Below are 23,572 nucleotides of genomic sequence, written 5' to 3' on the forward strand. Positions count from 1 at the left end.
ACACACACACACACAAATAACATCCAGAACATTTTGTTGTTTATATTTATTTATAACATGTTTTGAACACCCCCCCCCCCCACACACACACACACACACACACACACACTTCCATTGCATCATACAATATATTATTTAGCACATTCTCCAAGGACGTTTTCACATGATTTGGAAATTGCATAAATGCAAGTTGAACAGTAACACCACTACCAGAAAGTCATGGCACAAAGCTCATTGCTTCGCGGTATACCACTCAATCGTATTGCCATGTCGTTTAGATGGCATTACCATCAGAAAGGACTGATTGAAGTAAAATATAGAAAGAGATTGAAATTATTATTCTAGTCTCGTCTGACAAAGGACAGTCATTGTATTACAAAAAGGAAATATGGCTTGTGTATTCTTCATCCCCAACATAGCAGGGAGGTTTTTCTTCTATATAATCCACTCGGTTAGATTCTCTTCCAGTGGTTTATTCACAGCATATATTGCATCCTCGCTATCTGTCGCTCAATGTCTGTCACAAATATTAAAATGATTGTGCAGTGTGACATATATACAAAAAAAGATCACTTCTTGGTCCTGGGGTTACTGCTGAACATACTGATCCCCTGGGATCGGACTCCGACAGCCCCTGCAGTCACTCCTGGCTGCTGCAACACTTGGTCCAGAGTTGTCTTCTTGATAGCAGCTGGTGAGATTTTCTCTTGGTCAGCCAAAAACTGAAGTTCCCTTTTTAGGGAAGGGCAGTAAGACAAGAGACATTTACAACATAGTATAACACATACATATTTAGCACAGCAGAGCATAGTAGTGTAATAATAATCTTATCACTCTGTAACTAGTATCATGGGAAGGACAAAGCTCTCATTGTAACATTATTTGCATATAGCTCCATCTACTGTCAGAATTATAAACTTCAAAAGAAATACAACACTCTTGGCTATTTGAACATGACAATTAACTTGAAAGCATTTCTTGTGTATCCCTATGACAGGAAATATGATTTATTAGTTTGTTTGTCTCACACTCTTCTTATCAACTTACTTAGTCCTAACACACGAGGCCTCTACAGCATTGATGAGGAGGCTGCGGAAGCCCCCACTCTCCATGACATGCAGGGCATGGATGGTGGCACCCCCTGGAGAACACACATTGTCCTTGAGCTGCCCTGGGTGTTGCTCTGAGTCTAACAACATCTTAGCAGCCCCCTGTAAAGAAACACAAAGGGAGATAGATCCACATGAGACTAACAGGATTGCTGTTATATGCAACTTTGATCTTTTTTTAAAGATACTGTATATTTGGTCTGTATCTAGAACCAACAAAGAAAGACTGCAGCTAACAAAGAATGTGTCCTGATTTATAGATTCCACATGGAGAATAAACCATATACCGTGAACATGGGGATTAAATTGTGTCAGAGTGAGTAAAGATTGACTCATTTTCATATAAATCCATCACAGCAAAGCTTAAAAAACATACTCAAAACCATCTAAACCAAGAGGAACATAATAAAACAGGAACCAAAAAACATTGAAGAAAGCACATACATGCGACATACATGTATTAAAACTATAAATATTGGTAATACCAGCAGGGCTTGGGCTCCCAGGTGTATAGCCAGCCTCCTCGGCAGGCCCATTTTCACTCCACCATCAGCGAGAGCATCTACAGCAGTAAATGCCTGAAAGGCCACAATCATAGTTGGATGGATCAGAATTCCGAATATAAAAAATAAAAAGAAGACTAATTTTTCAAAGTTGCTCCAGCGAAGGAGAAATGGTCAAACACAATCAACATGACTTAAATGACTCACGTAAGCAGGACCACTGCCGCTGAGGCCGGTGACAGCATCAATCAGGTCCTCTTCCACCTCCGTGCAGTATCCCACACTGCCCATCAGCTGCTCCAGGAGCCGTCCATCCTCCACATTTGCATGGGTGCCTGTGGCGTACACAGTGGCCCCCTCACGCACCACCACCGGAGTGTTTGTCATGCACCGCATCACCTTTGGATTCGGACGATACTGCTGCAGCTTCTGAAGGGGAATGTAGCAATGCACTGACTGAATTGCTCTCGAATTAAGGGGGAAAAAAGTCAGGCTGAGAGGATTGTTTATGGCTTTTGATTCGAATGAAACAAATGTGAAGCAAAGTTTATACACTGGTAGATAGAATAGTTGACATGAAATCTACATATACTCAAGACAACATATTTTGGATTTTATTCAATGGAAATGTAGAAATGCAGTGAGAGCCTGGTGTTAAAATAAACAATAAATGGGGATGCACCTTTTCGGTGCAGACATCATGTTCCTGAGCTTTGAACATCTATTGATAACAATTACCGATGAAATACTAGTGTTGAATAAAAAAGATTTGTATAACTTAAAGAGACTGAGATTATTAGGTTTGACCTAAATATTCCTTTCCTATCTTGGCAAAACATGTATGGAACGAATAAATGCATAGGTCTTAATTTAACCAAATTTATATTTGTTAATAAAATACTAAATCGCACACCAACAACTTGGTAAAGACATGATTAATGAATAATGTCCCATCATATACAATGTACAAATCATCTGGGATTTTTATTCAATATATAATTATAGTTTAAATAATGTATTCCCCTGATCTTAAGGGCAGCTTTAAAATTCACAATGAACAATGTTTTGAAGTTATACAAACTTTTGCAAATGAGCATAAAAAACACAATCTGTATATACATCTCACTTAAATACTACACATGCACTAATGCTTATCTGTCCGAGAGAATGTAATTACTAAGTATCGAGTGAGAAACTATATATTTGATTTAGTCAATATTGTCCAGTTCTGTTATTACCTATAACAATATGACTTGCCTTCTCTATAGAGCTGATGGTGACACCTGCAGCACAGGACACAATGAGGTGACGATCTTCGATGTCTGGTCCAATCTCATCCAGCACAAAGGGGATGATGTGAGGCTTCACGGCCAGGAAGATAATATCACTTTGGCTCACTGTCTCTTTGTTGTTGGTGGTGAAATTGACGCCCAATTTCTGTACAAATTAACAATATGTTTGTAATTTCTTGGAAATAAGTATTTAAAAGGAATTCACAACACGCACGCAAAGGAATGTCTGAAAACCGACAATTAGATTCAGAATTAAACAAAGTACACTACTGATAACTAACTCTCTACCTACCCGCAGTCCCTGTACTGTGGGGAGATCGGTGTCTGGGGAACTGGCTGTGATTCTGTGGGTGGCAATTACGCCTTGAAGGGGACAACATGTTCAGACATAATGTCAGTGTCTGATTGCAATCAACATACATCCACATCACGAATCGCAATAATACCAACACGAGGCGTGATTAAAAACTCACCTGCTGCTGTGAAGCCTCTGACCAGAGCGTGGGCCAGCTGGCCTGCTCCGATGAAGCCCACACTCATTCTACCTGTGTGTGTGTGTGTGAACAGGGATGAATCCACATCACGTCATCGCAACGCATACAGGTGGTTTACTCCGTTTAACAACGTGTGCACACCGTGTGCAGCTTGCATCCGGATAATGTTGTGACGTAGTTAGTTGTTGGTAAACACACTTTTACTTCCTGGTTTCTAAACACACGGTGGCAGCCACCATATTGTTGTACAGTGAATACATTCGCGGAGGAACTACTACGAATAAACTGACCGATACAGCAACAGCTTCACAGAAACACCTGGAATGTGGACTGAGGGTCGCGCGCACTACTGTACCTGTCGCGAACAAAAATCACTGCCAAGCGAGCAGGCCAATGAGCGTGTGTGTTTTGGTAAACGCGTAACACGGTTGACCAATCACAGCGGGGTTGGTAAGTGCCTGTGAGGCCGGCCCTGTTGGCCCTGTTAAACCTGTTAAATCAGATTGTGCCGTCGGGGATAAAAGTAGGACTCCAGGAAGTTACTTTACTTCCACCTGCTGGATGAGACACGAAGGACATGGTAGAGAGACACGTTAGCCTGACCCAGTGAGCCAACCTGTAGCCCAGTAAGTTATACATGTTGATGTTGATTTATATTATTATCTTCAGTGCCTATATTGAGCAACACGATTTCATGTCGTTTATTTTGTGCATGTATGTCAATCAAAAACACTTGAAGAGGTAAGGATTTACTTCCAAGGTGCAATTAAGTCTAAAGAGGTCAAACTCCTGCAACACTGCAGATTAGACCAACGCCTTTCGGCTTGTGTCCTTCACCAGGGTGACCATGACACATATTAGAAATAATATTTAAATAGAGTGGGTTTGAAGCAAAAGGATTAGAATTGACGGTGATAAATATGCCTGCTTTAAGTTGCTACATTTTTCATCAGTTTGGTGTGAAGGCTTGCAACCAACACAAATGCTTCTCAGGAAACTGTTTTCTAACACTGTAGAGTACATGTCATTTAACAGATTTATAAATGACTATATTGCACATATTGAAGTATCACATCCATCTGATTTAATCCGGCTATAAATCACACGTACTTTAATCAACATAACTACCAATTTCATTTTTTATTTGAACCTTTGCCAATATACAAATGAGATTTATGAGTCTTCTGTCTTCGGAAAGTTGAGAGTTACGGTTTTCATTTCAATTTCAAGACTGTTACGTTACTTTAGAAATAAAAAAGACCAGTAAAACATATTGTTTGATTCCATTTTTATTAACCGTGGAACACATCAGAAATATAGCAAAAAATGAGATTACACTACATGACTGTGCTTATCCCGAATACAATACAAATATACTGTTGTCAAAATTAATTCATGTATAAGATACATTTAACATTCAGTGGATGACAGGAACGGCCTAATAAACTTCAACCTTTGGCATTTCATCTGTGGAGGAAAAAGTACAAAAAGGTCTAGAAAGACGAAACCGAAAGCAAAGTTCAGTGCATACTGTAGACTTAACATATGCAATTCATCTCTATATAAATTCATCCTTTTTACATTTTACAACCATTTTAATGCATATATTAATACATAAATAAATTGTTCGACCTCTGTACTCTGACTGACATAACACTGTTACGATATTCCAAACATTTCCCACACTCCCATAGGTCCGTCCTGTATGCCACCAGCCAAGGTCTGTGGAGTGTATTTGGCGATGAGAGGGACGTACCTCCCAGGATCCTCTGTGGACAAAGATGCTGAGATCAGCTTGTTGTCTCTCCCTGGTAGGTCACAGCAGAACTGGGCGAAGACCTTTTAAGCTCATAAAAGGGGAACTCTGTCCGTGTTGCTGCCTACAGGCAAAAGTCTCTAAAAGAAATACTGATAATAAAAGATATGCCACACATAGGTTTGACACCATGAATCTATGGATCCAAGGGAATTATTCCTTCACAGAGACCTGACTGTGGAGAGCATGATGTGGACTCAAAGTTTCTTTGTTTGTGTTTTAATCCAAACAGTCTTTCGGGGAGGAGGGGTTCAGACAGCAGAGCCGGAGACAAAGCGAATCCTCTGGGAGTAAACGAGGTCCACGAAATATAGAATCATGTTGACGTTGGTGAACACTGCCACCACTAGCTTACTGTCCCAGGCACATGCTCCGCGGGGGCAGTCCTCAGGACGAGTAGTGTTACCGTACTTCTTGTCAAAGCTGAAGATGGGCCAGACCAGTGCAGTGCTGAGGTAGAGGATCACAGCGAAGAAGGTGTAGACAATCACACACCGATCAAAGGGGAACCGCAGGGCAGAGGTCCGTCCAGAAACAGTCAGTACGACCACGATGACCGTGACAGAGAAGCACAGGCTGTACACCACCACACAGTACTGGGTGGCAACGTAGAGGGTGTACTCGCCGTCATTGGCCAGGGCTCCGAAAATAATGCAGGCCACAAAAGCCTGGATCACCTTGAGTAGCCCGGACACAGTGGCCATGTAGCCCACCACGGCCCCTGGCTTGGCTCGAGTTAGGAACACCTCAGCGCCATAGGGGAAGCAGCAGACACTGGAGCAGACGGTGACAGCAATGCGGTAGATTTGGACTTCGCAGTCCTCATCGGGGCACTCTGTTTGGATGAAGTACACCGGGTAGACCACAGAGGCGGTGATGTACATGAGCGTTGCCAGCATGGCAAACGCCACGGTGAAGTTATCCCAGGAAATGGGCATGCATGCGTGGAGCCGCGTGATGTCCAAGGTGAACACGACCAGTGTGACCGCAAAGCAGAAGCACCAGACGAACATGCAGAAGATTCCATAGGTGGCGCTGTAGTCTGCGCCGTGGGACACGAGGGACATTATGGTGCAACCGAGTAGCAGCTGGCATATTCGGGCTGCACCTAAAGGTGACAGCACAGCTTCTTTGTTGAGGTAGTGTCCTCCATGAGAGTCCATGGTGTGCGTTGTCTCGTAGAGGCAGCTGCTTTTCTTGAGGAGACTCCTGCCGTCCTGTTCTCTGTCCTTGTGGCTGACTCTTTTTTTCTCCTTTTTCTCTTCACAGACCTCACCCTTTCCTTGGGTGCCTTTTTATAGATGGTCCTTAATTACAAATGTCTGTAATTCTTCCCTGAGCTTGCTTTGTAATTACGGTGGTCTGCGTAATATCAAGTCACATTTACACACTTTTATGTAGAAGTTAGAATCGCTTGTTTTAGTAAAGGAACAGTTTAATTAGAGCTTGAAATAAGATATATTGTTTACTTTTTGTTAGTTTGTTTCTCAAGTAATATCTCTGCTCGGCTGCATAAGTCTATAAACTATAAACACAGAGTATCATTTCTGTAAATCACCTAGCACTGGTATTAGTCCTTTTTATAGTGTTTAAAAAAATGTTTTGGAGATGAAGTTCTTGATCTTGGTCTTACTCAAAGCTGTAGTGTACTCCTCACATCTCTTGGTTTCCCTTGCTTGTTCTCTTCAATCACCACGTTGTCCAGTGTATCAAAAGTCCAAAGTGGAGTAAGGTCCTCTAAAAGTCATATCCAGTGATCAATCTTCTGACAATAGCCCCCAGTGCCGACCAGGTGGACCAGTTTGTTGTCCTGTCAGTCAAGTTCCATTACTCACTGATTCATCTTTTGTAATTTCTTCGCTGTAGGCCCTGAACTGCTCATCAAAATCACTCAAAGTGTTGGCTCTGCCTCTTGCTCTTTGTCCTGCTGTCTCTGTCTCCTTCAGCCTCTTGGATCGGGTCTCCCTCTCTTTCTTGCCCTCACAAACACACACCCTCTCCCTCCTGTGTGGGTCAGTGTGCACTCGGTGGACTGCAAGAGGTGGTTGTTTAAATGAAAGTTTGTGCCGAGCCCAGGATACAGGCCTCGCCAGTTCTATAAATAGGGGGTCTATATTCCACAGCGGGGTGGGAGGCTACATGTGGCAGGCAGCATGGGAGTCGTATTTCTAGGGAGAACCCAGAGAGGCTGAGTTAGAGCACCCTCAGTAAGAAACTGCCATTTATACCGGTGTAATGACAGGGAGGGAGGCTTAGACTCCCATTAGAGGCAGAAACGACATGCAGGTCTAGAGAGAGGATTATGATTATGTGAGTGCAGATGTAAAAGAGAAGTGGAAGTAAATTAGTAGTTACTTAAAATAGTTTTAGAGGCAGTATGCTGTGATATTTGAGTTAGTGTGTCAGGTGATAATATTCATTCTACAGCATGTGAAGTTAGTGTCGTCCAGTAGAAATCCTTTTTACTTTTTCTGTGGCCTTTATTACCTTTTTTTAATGTCTGGCCCATTTTCAAAATCCATTAATAAGCCCTCAATGGGCAGTGCATATGTCTCCTCATATTAGAGAAGATTATGCTAATTATGCATCCTATGCTGAGAAATTAATTAATAACTCACTCCAAAACACATTATTGTCTAAGATTGCTTTGAAGAAATGATACATCGCTGATATTATGGTCATATGGAGCGGTATAGAGTTCATGAAATATATTAATTCTACAACAAACTGACTCTCTCACTAAACTTAAGACTTTTACATAGGGAATAACAATAATATTGAGACTTCAATGTACCACAAATCCTTAAGCAGAAACACACAATGGCTGAGATAATCACCCAGAGAGAAAACAGCAGGGTGGAAAATGTCATCTGTCTGCACTGTTATAGGCTGCAAATCCCCATGTAGCCAGTCAGCGTGCTGTTGACCCCTTGTTTCTCTTGGAAGTTATATTTTAGCACTGCGTTCGGCACATCGATGTGTAAAGACGGCTGTGGCTACCTACCTACTTTTGGAGATTGACCACAGTTCTTAAAATTGAACAAAAGCTGCACAAATATGGTGTTGGAAAAAAACTTGAAGTGACAGATTGTGTGCACCAAGCCTCATATCTATTATCAGATACGTCAAATTGGTGGCAGACTGTGTTGGGAGCCCGAGGGAGCTGTTGACCTTAACTCCTGTTTTTTTGTGTGGTGAGTGTAAAATGGGAATTATAATTGAGAAAATACAACTACTCATACTCCTCCTTTCAGTAATTATCCAAATAATATCAATAATATGACAAACAATGAATAACAACAAGACTGCACAGCAATATTTACCTTGTCGTATATGTAATGTGTCTTTTCTTTTCGGTCTGATACAAAGACATGCAATCAACACAAGGAGAAAAACAGCAATGTATTTACAATATACAAAGAATCACTTCTCTGTGAAAATAGCACTTATAAATATGATTTACATAACAAAATAAATATGTAAATTACCAATGCAGCTTGAGTTTTTTTTTCTGTTAAAAAATATGTTACAGAATAAAATTACAAATAGTAATACGGTTCCTTCTCTGGTGTGATGCGAAATAGAGCTCCTTTAAAAACATCATTTATAAAGACATCATTACATACAACATTGTCATTATATTAAAACGTGATCTCTATTATGAAATATAGAAAGGGAGTTACAATAGTGAACACTTGAAAGAACCTATACAAATACTCAAAAAATATACAATACACGTAATTTGTCTCCCTTTAAATGTTCATTGCATTGATCTGAGGATTGCTGAGCTACTGACCGAGCATGCATGTGTGCCCTATGTCTGGGTTTGGACCATCCTCGTGAGGAAGAGGTCCAGACGAGATGTAATGGCACTGTGGTGTACGTACAGCTACTGATAGACCTGTCAAATGCTCCTCGTCCCACTTCCACAATCTTCAGCTTCAGCAGACGACTAAACCGACATCTTCCCAGCTGTCCAAGCTCCCTTAATCTTTTCTCCTAACCCACATGAATGAGAACAACCTCTATTTTTGGAGCATTGTCTGTCTTTTTGTTCTTTTTGGCTACTTTCTTTAGCAAGGAATAACATTTGATATGTGTCTGTTTGATTTCTGAAGCCTATTGTATAATGCAATCTTCTTGTACCTTTTTAATTTAAAATCTCTTTATTACTCGCTGTTTGGCCATAGTTTCTTTGTTACACTTGTGGCAATAAAACAAAATGAATTGAAAAAAAAACATTCATGTTAATCCAATTTATACCACAAGCTGATTAGAGGAGGATTCACTCCTGTTCTTGCCATTATTTTGGAAGCAAATACAAAATGTAATTTCTGATCCAGTGCCTTTCTCACCTCATCCGTTATCTGTTACTGCCTCCAAGAAGGTTTTTGTGTGATGACAAACTATAAAACAGTTGTTTTATTTTAAATTAGACCCTTATATACTCTATAGTGACTACTGAACAAAGACAGCATCCTTACGTCATTGTGGTGTTTTCTTTTTTTCTTTAACAATGACTAAATATAATCTATGGAAGGATGAAAATAATATTTAAATGATAAAACAACAATGAACATCCTTAAAACTGGATTAAATGAGTGATATTTGTTTTTCTTTTACAAAGCAAAAGATAATTTAAATGGAGAGTAGCAGAGTTGTGCATTGTCTGGTGGCGGCTTGCCCCTGAACTTGTCACCAGTTGTGAGGAAAGGGATTGTCAGACAAATACAAGCCACTGTGTTTGACTGAGCTCGAACTAAAGCGAACAAGAGGTCAGAGGGGAGTTGACTATAGTGTGAAGGTGGAATTGGAGGTATCAGCCATGGGAGACTGGCCAGAGAGACCAGCCAGCCCTGCGTGGGCTTAGCTTGGAGATGCTGTATGTATGTGTGTCCCTTTAGCTGCCGCTACTGAGCATGCCCAGTAGCTTGCCGGGGTCCATGCCCTGCTGCTGGGCCATCTTCTGCACATCAAAGCCCATGTGCTTGAGGAACTGAACGCCGTCTATCTCTTGTCCGGTGAACTGGTTTCGGATGGTGGGGCAAGTGGGGTTGCAGTGTGGCCACGGGCAGCTGTCAATCAGATGCACGGGGCAGCCTCTGGGCGGAGCCTTGTTGTTCCTGTTGTCGTTGAGGCTGCGGTCCCAGCAGTACAGGGCTCGGGGCAAGGAGGTGCCTTTAACCTGGATGTCAGTCCAGTAACTAGAACGCAACACAAGAGGGCGCTGTCAGCTCACAAGTAGAGAGTCTAAGGCACAAGGTTTAGTGTCCCCAGATAATGATACACTGAGAAGACAGAGAATTGAAAATGAAATCACACTCACTTTCTGGTGATAACTTCATGTGATAGACATGCTGGAGCAAACATAGCCCTGCAAATAGAAAACAACAACGCATAAACCGATTGGAATCCATGCAATAATCCTATTTAATAATAATAATCCTCCTAAAAGAGACACGGCCTTACGGGACATCTTTCAGTGTGTTCCTCAGCTCGATGCCCAAGTTTTGGATGTAGCGCCACTGGCTTTCCTGCACAGGCTGGCCTGTCAGCTGGATGTTGTCCACTGTCAGCTGGGCCTCATCAAACAGCCACTGGAAAACAAACACTGGGCCTGCAAGGGGGATAAATGGACCAAGATGAATGTAAGATTATTGTATATATATTACATATATATACCAAACACCACTCAGGTATGTTGGGCATGCATGTACAGCAGCTTCATATTAAATGGTACAGAATGAGACCCCAAACTCACTCTTTATTGATGGGAAGACTCTATAACCAAAGAAACAGTTCCACTCCTCTCCTTCATGGGTTTGCCTGCACCTCTCTGGTACCACTCCTCCCCAGTACCTGATGGGACGGGTGAAATGATGGGATACACAGTGCCAAGGTTAGCAAGCTGATGATCTCGTCATTCTACGAAAATAAGTCCATCTCACAAATCCTTGTCTTTTTATGATAATAATCACTGGCTCCCATACTTGATGCCTCTCTTGATGGTCTCAGAGGGGGCACAGCTGACGGCGTCCAAGCAGTCCGTGTTGTGGTGCTGCTTGTTGTCCAGAAACCAGCCAGAATCAGACAGTCCTCGCACTTGTATCCCAGTGTGTCCCAGCCCCTCCAGCAGCTCTGCCACATGGTCCACGTTCAGAAGGACCCCAGTACCGCCCGCACTGCACGCACAAACATGACATATTCTTAGAAAACACCTGCACAGGAGGACATGAATGACATGTCTAGGATTTTGAATTTCAAATCACAAGCAAAATGTTCACACATGAACAAACCTGCTTCCTGCGAGTAGGAGAACTTTTGCGCTCTCCAGACTTTTGTTCAGCAACTCCTTCACAACCTCCTGAATGATCAGTGAGCCCATGAAGGCATATCCACCTACACACAACACAGAGTAGAACTGTAGACTCATTTGTTGTCTTGAAAAACAGGGTTGCAGCGGTGAGCTCGTTTGGATGAATCACTAATGTCTTACTCTGCTCTGTTTTGGGTGTAGCTCCGCTCCACACATCGCTGGAGCAGTACGGGATGTACCTGCACCATCAACATACAGTTAGTTTCCAGCTGTGATTACAAATGGAGCTCCAACAAACACACACACACACATTAGTCAACTTACACCATGTTGGCATTCCACCAGTGAGGGTTTTCCTCAGGCAGCGGAGACAGGATCCCTGTGCCTGCAGAGACAGATCAACATGTATCATTAGCCATCCTGGCACTCCCAGACACATCCTCTTCCTCCTCATCATCATTACCATGTGGATTACAGTTATTACACTGCAATGAGAGAGGAAAGCGTCTCAGTTCCTACAGCAGCGGGCGCCAGGTAGCCCTCCGCCGCAGCGACGTTAAGGCAGCGTGACAGATACATCCGATCCTTTTAAGAACCGCGACATTAGGATATAGCTTCTTTTTTTCACCACGTTTCGGGGTCAGGATTTGCTTCAGGTCACAGGTGGAGTAACCGCGGTGCTTATGAAGTATACAAAATAGCTGAAGCTGACCTGTTTTAGTTTGGGGCCACATGGATGAACTCATCAGTGTCCTCATTGTCTCATATCGGCTGTCACAGTTCTCCTTGTTGAAGCAGTACCAGCCGCCTGGACATAGATACACGAATAAAACAAAAGAAAAACATGGAGAGTGTATCACACACATTGTCCAGAATTATTCAGCATTCTCAATTTGCGCATTAGAAGGACAAACATAATGACATGATGTATATGTATGCTGACCCTCTAAGAAGATCAACCAGCGCCTGCTGCCTCGAGATTCTTTCAGGTAGTACCTACGAGAGACCAAAGGACATCAAATCAACACATCAGGGCGGACGTGTTTTTTTTTTATACACCGCCTGAATAACAATATATCTAAACGACAGATAAAACCACATTCCACAGATGTGATACAGGGCTCTTTCTTCAGAAACATGAGATCAACACTGACAAATAATATCCGCATTGTTTCTACCATCAGTGACGGTGTCCAAGTAGGAAATACAAACACATAAGACACCATCACTTTAAGCCAAACAAAGATGTCTTGTTATGCTGGTGATTCCTAACAGCAACAAATGAAAGTTTGCCAGTATAAATCCAAAGAGTACACAAGAGAGAACAATGAGGTGATGTTTATGGTTTGCACTTAGGAAACTGATATCGGGTTCAAACAGGAGATGAACTGTCCCCTATCCTGTTTGTAGTTTGCACATAGTGATCCTCATGTTTAATGTAGCAATCCATCATCATTCATCAACACACACGTCATGGAGAGAATCAAGGCCTTCAACAACACACACGTCATAGATAAAATCAAGGCCTTCAACAACACACACGTCATAGATAGAATCAAGGCTTTAGCCCACAGTAATTACAAAGAGATATGGTGAAATGAAATAACTCAATTGATGTGTGTAGATGTCCACACACTTCATTCATTTAGGATCCATATATGTTCAAAATAATGGCCATACTGCACCCATGGTAAGATAAAGTGCATGCTTTTATGCCAGGTTAACATTTCTAATAAGAGGTTCACGTTAGAATAAAAGATGTGTGCCGTATGTTGTCAGTCCAGAAGAGGGCATGCGCACTCTGCTGGACCTTCTCCTGTCAGACCCTTCACCAACGGGATTTTGACATGTGCAAATGCGAGGCTGAAAGATTTATATATATATATATATGTATATAATTCAATCAGTAGCCACCTGCCTTTACCGATGACTAAACTGGAGGGATTGTCAAAACGACTTCACAGACAGACTTGGCTGAAGCTCTGAGCTGTATGCTCAGACTCTGAATCACACTTTGGCTACAGTTGATGTCTTATACTATTATTGGGAGGCACAGTGAATGATGTAGGCTGAAGACAGTGCACTACTCACTACTTCCAAACAACAAAGTGAAGGCGGGCTTGGCAAGCTGAACAAGCCAAGAGGGGAAAGACGCTGCATCAACAGACTCGCTGTAACAGTGTTTCCAGAAGATGAATCACACACTTCCACCTTCCCGTCCTGTGAATGGTTTTACTCGTTGCATCCTATTTCATCTGTTACTGTAACAATACCTCTGTGGAAAACACTGTGAGTAGCTGATGGATTAGCATCTCAACTGACAACTGCCAGGGTGGTGAATGAAACGGCCATCTGCCAGTAACTGTCCCTTGCATCTCTAAAGAGCTAAGAGCTTTACCGCCCCAGCAGACAGCTCTCTCCGCCAGGCACTTCGGGGTTTTACTGGAATTAGACAGGATAATAAATCCATAAAGAGATGTGTATTATTACTTTCAGTCAAATCTGCCCATCACTGAACTGGTCCCGGATAAGTTAATATGCACAGATACGTCATCAAAGCCTTTTGATATGGAAAAGACAACATTTAATAATGAATGCAGAACATTATTGTGATTGTGCTTTTCCATAGTTTTGCTGTATCAAGCCTCTGTAAATTATGGGCATACAATTAAAATATTGTTCTTTTATTGTGGTACAGTTTATGCGGAATGATGTGAGGCGCAGGTGAAATCCACTGTCTTTGGACTGTGCAGGTATCATGTAAAAAATTACACCTTTTACAACTAACTTTTACTTGATTGGTCCCCACCTGCCTTAATTATCAGTAATATTTGGACAGTATAACTGACGGTATTCAACTTGACTCTGCAAATTTTATTCAAAAGGGTCCATATGACTGAGGATTGTTTGTGTATTATGCAACATAAGAGGCAGTGGATCTGAATGATATTAATGTGCTTTTAGTGCCATGGCTTATCGCTTTAAATCATTCAAGCTTTTTTCTGCGCCAAAGAGATTTCTGCTTTACATCATGTCAACAATGGCAAACAAATGGAGAAATCTGTTGTTTACCCCAGGGACCATAGACTAAATATGTTTTAGCAGACACTACAAGGAGCCATTAATATCAAACAGTACACGTTTTACAGAAGACAAGTAAATAACACAGAGTGTTATCAGCCATGTGCATGTGTACGGTGTCATCATCAGAGAGAGAGACAGTCAGAGAGATAGCGATGGGCTGAGGTTGCAAACTTAAATCTAAACTTACTGTAGAGTTTATTCTAATTTGATGCAAAGGAAATGAAGCAGATAGGCCATGTGGCTATCCGCACATTTCACGCATCGCTGCCGCAAAGCAGCTGTTTATCTCATCCCGTTGTCCTAGGTCATAGCTCTCAACATTTATTTTGGTTATTTATTATTTATAGAGGAAAACCATTTTTTAACCAGTGTCCTCAGGTCGGATACATCACGGTTACTTTGGGTAGCTGGATGACCAGCAGCACGGGCTGCCCCCGCTGAAGCAAAAGAACCACCGCTCCTCTATTGCTACAGTTACACTGCTGCAGCTGAGCCTGGCGACCTCACCATATGATGGATCACGCTGACCACGTGTTTTCTAAGTTGGTACATACCCTGCAGGACTTCCATCGTTGCAGGTGACCGACGCGTTCTCTAAAAGGTTCAGCTTCATGTCGTGGTCGAGCCTCTGCGCAGAGCACGGGTAGAGGGACTGCGCAAGGTTCTTCACTTGAGTCATGAAGTTATCCATGTTCTCCTCCACGGCGGTGAAATCCAGAGGGAAGCTCTCGGTGGTATCACCCCGATCCGCCCGGTATGTGGGAGGAGGTGGTGAGCGTCGTAGTTGTGGGTTGCGGCCACCCCGAAACCTCCGTGCGCAAAGAGCTCCGGACTGCATCAGCGCCAGCACCAGCACTGATGAAACCATTCTGATCGATGTCATCTTCTCCCGCTGTAAGATGTTCTTTCTTCAAATGCAACGTATGGTCAGGGAAACACACACGTTTACTGATGTATAGCTGAGAAAGGATAAACGACAATTACGCGCAGTTTAAAAGACGTCACAACTCGTGGCACCCGTTCCTATAAACGCTTAAATTTTGATGTCAACTTTATTAAAAGTCCTTTTTAAATGAATCACAGTCATCCGCTGAGTTCTCTGGATATATTTTAATCTTTCAAAGAGCGCGAGTAGAACCGTTCGCCCATCTAAGACCAACTCAAGCCCTTCTGGACCAAGCGCACAAGCTTGAACGACAACACTGGTGCCATGCTCTTGTATTTTATTCAAACTTTCCCCCCATGAGTGTCGGTCCAGCCAATCGCAGGAGCGGGGCAGGACTCAGGGCATAATCAAGCGTGGAAGACTACCCCCCTTTTATAAATTTATATAGGGAAAAATGTCCATGCGTTGGTTCTTTTGATCCGCGATGTTTTATTTGATGTGGTGGCTTTTATTGGCTTTGAAATGCCCATTTCCCATTCCACCACAAATTTATGAAGTGAGAATACGCATCTTGTTACACACTTGCTTGGAAATCATGTGCGGGAAGAAAAAAAATCACAGCAAGATCAAAACTCCAACAATATTTGGTCAGGAAAATACTTTACCTTGATAAATAAGCAGAAAAATGTTATTGTTATTGTTAGTTCACTTATTTTAAAGGCTTTACTTTTTTAAGGCAAATAAAAACATAATATTGTTTAGAGAGTATCATCCTCCAGCCCACTAAAAACAAAACAAAATCCACATATATCTCTTTTTAGGAATCACTTCCAGTTCTGACTAGTTGAGCTGCTCATGTTTTCTTAAGGTTTGGAAAAGGACTTGGACACTTGTTTTTTTTAAATCCAGACGGGGCCTCCAAAGATCAAAGCACCCATCACTCTTTCTCTCCCCCCCTCCCCCCTCGCCTCGCCTCCTCACTCCCTCTTCAGTCTCTTCCAAACTTTCCTTGTCTACTGTATATTTTAAGTCGAGCAGAGCATTCTGATGGTAAGCCAGCTTTTTAACGCAGGAATGCCTCGTTACGGTTGAGGTCGGCTTCCCTCCAACAATCTCTCATTTTAAGGACACATTTAAGTTAAAGTGTAGCCTGCAGTGATTGCACAAGAATAACAGCGATTACTCATCCAGGTGACATGCCGACTTTTGTCTTTGATTGAGCTCATTATTCCCATGTCAGGCAGACTGATTTTGTAATCCAGTTTGGTTTTAAGGGACTGGGCATCGGTAGTGTACCTGTCCACAGGTAGTTTATTGATCATTTCTTTTGTGACGCAGTATCATCTTTGGCAGTGAGATTGGAGATAACTCACGGGCCTCATATTGGTGCACCGAGAGATGAGTTTCTGCAGATATCAAATAAATTATAAGTCTGAGCTCAGCTTGACGCCTCATTCTTCAAGGACTGTGACTCTTTACAGGGTTTTAAAGGTTTGAAAATGTTATAGAAAATCAGAAAGGACACATTTGGGCAAGTTAGAAAATACTTACATGCGTGGCGAGCACATGTGGTAGGACCCAGGAGGAGAGGCTCTATCACCGATTAAGTCTAGTCACTTTGACCCATACCTCCCTGTTTTATCACACGTCATCGCAAAAAATGTAACCCTTAAATCACTCGCAGATGGACGCTGGCCTCTGACACACATGCTACGACGAAGGGATGCCCACGTGTCAAAGCGTCCTCTGACCCGAGTGTGAGCCGCAGATACTCGCGCTTTGAGTGATTTAAATATGTAAATTCGGTGTGAGTCTGGAAACAGACACACTGGTTGGCTCTGCTACTGTCGGTGCACAGTGGTCCTCTACACTGCACCTTGTTTGAACTCCATGTGCTAAGCCTTTCTGGCTTTTACTGGTAATTCTTTCTCTCCCCTTTTCTTTGCCTCCCATGGTCCGCGTGTGGCTTGGACACAAATTCAACCATGCCAGTCCGAATGGATTAATCCTAGAATTAGGTCATTTGAAAATGACCCAGCTGTTCTGATGGCAGTCCCTCAGAAGTGCCCCGTAGCCCCCTCCTCGACTCGAGGCCTCCTGTGAAAGTCAAAGCCAGTCTTTCATCTCCGATCAGTTGCATGTGCCCTCACAGATCCACAGGTTTTACTGCTTAAGTCTGGGCTGGCAGCATTGATCATGTGACTGTTGCCTGCCTGCCGTTTGAACACATCATAGCTCCGCGAGCGCTCTCTCCGTCTGCGCAGCCTGCCAGTTCTGCTCACTCATCCCGACCGTCCGTCTCCTCGTGCCTGTTAGTTTTGATTTGCACATGCTGTTGTCGAGGGTCCACCCAAGATCATCAAATGCCGCTAGTTGGAACTGTTAGGTCAGGTTACATCAAAGAGATCAGGAGGGATCAGCCTCTTGAAAGGGACAAACTCTGGCTCACATCATCAGAAACAGGTGGAGGTCCTCATTGGAAGAACAAAGGAGAGATCACATCTATAAAACGTGAAGAATTCTGAGGAGTTTCTTAAAATGTCTTTAAAATTGCCGCCTTTTCTTAAAAAGTGCTAGCACTCGTCAGCACGAGCATAACACGTATGATATCAGGTTAAGTGTGACTCAACCGCAGCACTAAATCCCACGAAGGTCACTTCAGGAACTCAGTGGTATTATGCCACAAAGTGTTTAAGTGTGTAAATCTGCTAGCTGAGATGATAAAGGGCCTGGAAATGTATGAAATACTATTCAGGTGTAAGAATTTTGTTAAAAAGTTGTGTAAATTGTAGTAATTTCTCCTGTGGCTAACACTTCTCGTCTGGTTTTTCAAAGACTGTGACATTGTGTGTGTTGCTTACCATAGTTGGAAAAAAATAGAGCAACTATAGTACACGTAGAAACAAAATAATATATATTTACATGCTTTATTTTCATGGCTTGGTGAACAAGTTGATGTGACTGTAACGTTCGAGAGCGTTGACGCTTTAAGTTATCTTCCCCTCAAACACTTCGGCTTCTGTGCTGGGTCACCTTGAGGCAAACCTCCGTAAGCAGGTACCCTTCATATCATGTTGCAGCTATTGTTTAAAAGCCCCACACAAACATGTCGAGAGCTTTTGGGTGTTAACACACCTTAGAGTTCCTTTCATGTGCCCCCATCACATGTTTCTCATATTATCCCGAGAATCGGTAAACAACCTTGATCCTGACTAAAGTCAAGAGGTGGCATCTCAGATGTGGATGTAAATGGGGAGCAAGGCAGAGTAAGAGAGGCAGGAGACATCTGTCGAGCAGGCTCTCGTTTTGTAAGAAGAGGCCGTCTATTGGTTACAGATGATGCCCTGTTTGATAAAAATGAAGTCTTTCAAGATAGGACAGCTTGCATTAAGGCTCTCTCCGGCACCAAGGGCTAATCAAATAGTTCAGCTCAGCTGTTTGTTGTTGATCCTTCATCGGAATGATGGTTACTTAATCGTTGCTGTTGCCCGTAAACAGTCCCGTCACGTCATCCATGCGAAGCAAGATAGATGTTTTCGTGCGTTAGCGTGGACGTACATTCACGCTTGGAGGAATGTGTTGTCGAACGGGAAGATGAGTGTGAGGTGGAACTGCTTGGTTTGGATGTTCCGTTGGGTGAGTGTGCGGCCCTTCCTTCAGAGGAGTTTTCCGATCACGCCTCGAGTCTGAATCACCCTTTGCAATGTCCTCTGCCAGGTAGCGACAGAGTAGGGAGCAGAGACCACTTACCATTCGAAACCTGCTATTATTATCATCCTCAGAGAGGCGGCAGCCCTCCTTCCCCTGCGCTTATTCTCATCTCCACCGAGACACGAGGAGAATCGGGCCCTTTTGTCCCGGAAGTGTTTATTCATGCCAGAGATTTGCCAAAGAACATGGAAACAACGTTATTACAGGTCATGACAGTAGAGCCACAACACATGATTCATTTTCTGTCCTTTAACCTGATAGTCTCTTCGAGGAAATTCTTTTGAAGTCCACACCCTGCTGTAAAACATGCTCATTATTCAATTATGTGTGTGAACCGTAAAGAATTAAAGAATTAAATTAAAGAATTGCTGTAGAGAGATGAGGGGTAGCAAAATCTTTCTTTTACGGATTTTTATTTCATGAGGGATACATACAAGAAGAAAAAAGTTGTTGACATGACAACATAAATCTGATATTTGTCTGAAAAACTGGCAAAAAATAGTTATGACCAGAGATTAAGATTTAGTCCGAGCCTAAAGGCCCAAACTCACTGGAGATATTCAGCACGTATAGTCTTGGACTAGACTTAATCCCTCTCCAGGAACTCTGTCCGTAATGTTGTATGTACACAGAATGCGTTTCCATCCACCGAGCCGCTGGGACACTATTAGCGCATTGGTATGTGCCTCATTATTTTTGACACTCTCTTAACACCAAGCAGCCGTTTTCTTTTATCCTCTCAGCAAGAAGATGAGGCTACTGTAATCAAAGAAGACAATGATCAGTGCCAGCCTCTTGGCCTGGCCTGGTACCTGCTTTGATGTCATATTTTGGTGTATAGCGGGCTGTGGCCCATGCCAAAGAGCACCCATAGTCGCCAACTGTCTGACAGGCTGCCTTTCATCAGAATGACATCACTCTGCTACTTGATTAATTTCCACAGGCTCTTCCAGGCCTGGGAATTTTTCTCCCAGGAATCTGAATCATCGTCTCACGCCTTTACACCCTCAGTCTCAAAATAAAAGAAACACGCATCTGAGGCGCACATAGGTTTGTGTGGCATACACACAAAACTAACAGAACTCTTATTGTTAGCGCTGGGAGGTATTTGCCTTGAGATTAAGTTTGGCCTTGAAGATTGTTTAATATGTGATGCTATTGAATCCAGATGGAGCTTAATACATATTAGGAGGCAACATAAAGAGACAAAGTGAAATATAGAAAATAAAAAACTGTACACACTGCAATCTTTCAACTCAACATTTCCCTTCTCTTGATTTTTCTCTCCATGGGGGAGGAAGAAGTGATAAATTACAAGGTAGAATCTGAAGTTTGTTTTTGGAGGAAACTGCCACGCGAGGTGGATATTTATATCCAACTTCTCTGGCTGGCGGCGTTGCCTCCGGGCCCGGCGCTGGCTTCACAGGACTGCTTTCTGTCTTCACCTGCAGGTCAAGAGCAAGACTAGCGCTCCTCCCCACATCATACGGACTCTCCTGGCGATGCCCCGAGGTTCAAGAGGTGTCTGCGGGGCCCCTGACCGTCCGCTGACTGGAAACTAGAGTTGAGGGTTTTTCAAAAGAAAAAAAGAAAAGTGTTTCAAAGGATTAGAGAGTGTGTTTGTTTATTCTCAGCAGAAAGGATGTAAAGAATGACGGTACATAACTCATGTGGCCACACTGCTCTTTGATGTGTTCTGATGCATACAGCAAGTATCCTCTTACAAACACCATTAGGTATAATTACATTGTGTGATTTAATTAGAAACACTGACTGAGACACATGGAAGCCACTTTAACGGAGGTAGAATACTACTTAAGTACCACTTCAGCCTCTGAAATCTGGGTTTTCTTCCCATCTTATCTTTTCTCATGAGGTCACCCGCGGTTGGCCAGTGGAAACATTTATTCAAAACACGGTAACGTATCTGTTTGGGAATATTCGGCACCCATTTCCCTTTTTCCTGCGGCAGGAAGAAGGTGGTCATTTGTGGGGAAAAGGAAGTGTTCCTCAGGCTGTACTCACAGAGGTTACAAGAAGAGCCGTCACTAGGACACATCATCTTGTTTTTGTGATGACTAATGAGCAGATTGCTGCCAGCACCTTTCACTATGTCTATCTGGTTTTGATTTGTTTAGAATTCACATCACTGGAATTTTAAGAATTAGGGCTCCTTTTAGACACCGCCAGAAAAAAGAGGGGGGAAGGCAATAAAGGTGAACTGCAGTTTATTAGTCAATCTATAATTCCACACATTTCTCCTCACTGTAGGTCCGTAAACCGAGAAAAAGATGGATGTAAATTAAGAAAAGGTAGGAATAAGTACTCAGTGCTACTACCATCAAGTGATATTCCGTGAGGTCTACAAAAAAAACCAATTAAGTCAAGAGAATAAAATGAAATTCCATTAAAGTGAATGCCCGCACATCTGGAGGACAGGTGTAGGCCTAATCCACATGTGTCCGAACTTTCTCCCTAATTTACTTATTTTAAGAGTCCACAAAAGCAAGAGTGAAGCGCTTTGTGTGCCTCTGGATTTGATGTTCAAACCAAAAGGCACGGCCATCCCTCTAAAATGAAAGCGCGGTGGGCAGGTAGAGGAGAGGACAACTGTAACGTGTCTGAAGCGTAACCTGCTCTCCGGCCCTCGCTTTGAAACCAGATGAACATCGGCCGCGGCCCTGAAGTCATTACACCTTCAAAGGTAATTAACACATGGCTTTTGTTTGGGCCCGATGAGCCCTAGATTATGTAGGTACAGATGGTCAGGGGGGCGGACGACAGATACCAAGAGCAAGGTGTGCTTGGATGTGCTTTCATGTCAGCAGGAAGTGCTTGACCCCTGGCCCCTTCCTGACCTCAAATCTAGGCTGTCAACGCCACTTCCTTGAGTGCCCTGTAAAGATGAACATGTGGACGGAGACAGGGGGCCTTCGGACCCCTGCGCGACGAGCAAGAGGACCCAGCTGGCATCGCTGCCCTGCAACACCTTTTGCCAGTTATGCTAATATAAGGTTGTATAAGATCAAAGGCTTGTATATGAATCTATATTTGCTGATGTCTTGTGAGGGGAACATCCACATTAGTTTGTGGGGAGTAAGAACGTGGGAGCTGGAGATCAGGAAGGTGTATCTTTGTCACCATCAGCAGGTTTGTTTCTGCTCTGCTTTCATGTTTAGAGCCTCTGTTACACTTTGCGCTAAAAACTGCCACCTGGTGTATTTCTTGAGGCGGTAAATAGCAGCAATTCCCCCTTTTGCCATCTTGCCTTGACCCTGGAGCCACTTTGCCGCTCCGACCTCTCTTCCAGTAGGCTTAGATACTCCAGGGAAGGAGCATCAAGGATTTTGAGTGATCAATCTACCTCCACAGTTTCTATTTGTGATCAATTATGTTTTATTAGTTGAATATTAAAGGATATGTTTAATTATTGATGCCACCAGCCCTCCTAAAGCTCATTAATTGAAAGGTTATATGGTGTTTGCCAAATCTTTTCGTGAGGACCAGTAGCTCCCTGGAAGTCCTTTGGTTGCCAAGCAACTGGCTCTGGCCAAGATATAGTTGGGCCCCATACAACTATGAATTGTAATTTTTACATTTTTTGTAAAGATTAAAGAACAAGTGTTGAAGTGGGCTTTATAGGTTATATACAGGTTAGCTCTTTTAAATGTGTTACTTTGATTCAGTTATCTTCTTATTTTACCATCCAGTCAAAGTTAATTTGTCTCATCTCACAGCGCAAAAAAGTAAATAATCATATTTCCCAAGATTCAAAACTGTTACTTTTCCTTTTTTCCTTTATTTCCCTTGACTCAAGGGGATGAAATACAAAGTCTACGCTATACGAAGGAGGATACGTGGCTCTTTCCAAGAGTTGAGTTATGTTAAACTAGACAAATGGAGACTTCAATGCCGAAATGTAATTTAAAAGTAGTAGCGAGTGTATCAACAACACGCACTAGAAGGTGGGCCTGATTCAGATCCAGACAGCAGAGGTAAACTCTCCTCCATGTGCTGTCAGTCAGGAGCGTCGGAAAGCTCCAGATCTGCATGATCTGTGCCTCAGCGAGCATCAAACACACATGCAGAGGCATACACACACAGAGTGAGCCCTACAGTTCAATATGAATTATGTCGAGCAGCCACTTGGATCTGTGGGTCAGCAGTCTGTCTCAGGGGAGTGTTTGATGATTGCGTTTTATTGTTCCAGAAGGTCAAGATCTTCAAAGCTCTCCTTCTGTTCTCCACAGGGCACCCGGGCAGCAGCTGTCGGAATACACTCGGCTTTGTGTTTTTATACGAGAAAAGAGGTAGGTCAAGCCCACTCTCACTGAAATGTTTTTACTGGGGGGTAGGCACTC

General features: G+C 42.9%; 3 protein-coding genes across 5 annotated transcripts; all 3 read right to left on the reverse strand.

Annotated features, from left to right (window-relative positions):
- Positions 1–94: 94 nt before the first annotated feature.
- On the reverse strand, positions 95–3,777 carry pycr1a (pyrroline-5-carboxylate reductase 1a). Of its 3 annotated transcripts, none has more exons than XM_056407832.1 (8): positions 3,677–3,776; positions 3,378–3,449; positions 3,197–3,267; positions 2,870–3,049; positions 1,820–2,041; positions 1,595–1,687; positions 1,048–1,211; positions 95–732 (listed from the first exon to the last, which is right to left on the reverse strand). In XM_056407832.1, the coding sequence occupies exons 2-8, from the start codon at positions 3,442–3,444 to the stop codon at positions 570–572; spliced, it is 960 nt and encodes a 319-aa protein (XP_056263807.1). In that variant the 5' UTR covers positions 3,445–3,449; positions 3,677–3,776; the 3' UTR covers positions 95–569. The 3 variants fall into 3 exon arrangements, with proteins under 3 accessions (XP_056263807.1, XP_056263808.1, XP_056263809.1); XM_056407833.1 differs by having other exon boundaries at positions 3,689–3,766; XM_056407834.1 differs by lacking the exon at positions 1,595–1,687 and having other exon boundaries at positions 3,677–3,777.
- A 902-nt stretch (positions 3,778–4,679) lies between these two features.
- Positions 4,680–7,174, reverse strand: LOC130188941 (myeloid-associated differentiation marker-like protein 2). Its single transcript, XM_056407509.1, has one exon. The coding sequence runs from the start codon at positions 6,375–6,377 to the stop codon at positions 5,466–5,468; it is 912 nt and encodes a 303-aa protein (XP_056263484.1). The 5' UTR covers positions 6,378–7,174; the 3' UTR covers positions 4,680–5,465.
- A 1,354-nt stretch (positions 7,175–8,528) lies between these two features.
- notum1a (notum, palmitoleoyl-protein carboxylesterase a) lies at positions 8,529–15,745 on the reverse strand. Its single transcript, XM_056407321.1, has 11 exons — positions 15,169–15,745; positions 12,474–12,526; positions 12,243–12,338; positions 11,855–11,915; positions 11,711–11,769; positions 11,511–11,613; positions 11,205–11,396; positions 10,976–11,073; positions 10,684–10,831; positions 10,541–10,588; positions 8,529–10,418 (listed from the first exon to the last, which is right to left on the reverse strand). The coding sequence occupies exons 1-11, from the start codon at positions 15,495–15,497 to the stop codon at positions 10,115–10,117; spliced, it is 1,491 nt and encodes a 496-aa protein (XP_056263296.1). The 5' UTR covers positions 15,498–15,745; the 3' UTR covers positions 8,529–10,114.
- Between the last annotated feature and the right edge of the window lie 7,827 nt (positions 15,746–23,572).

The sequence above is a fragment of the Pseudoliparis swirei genome, chromosome 23, assembly GCF_029220125.1.
Source record: "Pseudoliparis swirei isolate HS2019 ecotype Mariana Trench chromosome 23, NWPU_hadal_v1, whole genome shotgun sequence".
NCBI classification, from domain to species: Eukaryota; Metazoa; Chordata; class Actinopteri; order Perciformes; family Liparidae; genus Pseudoliparis; species Pseudoliparis swirei.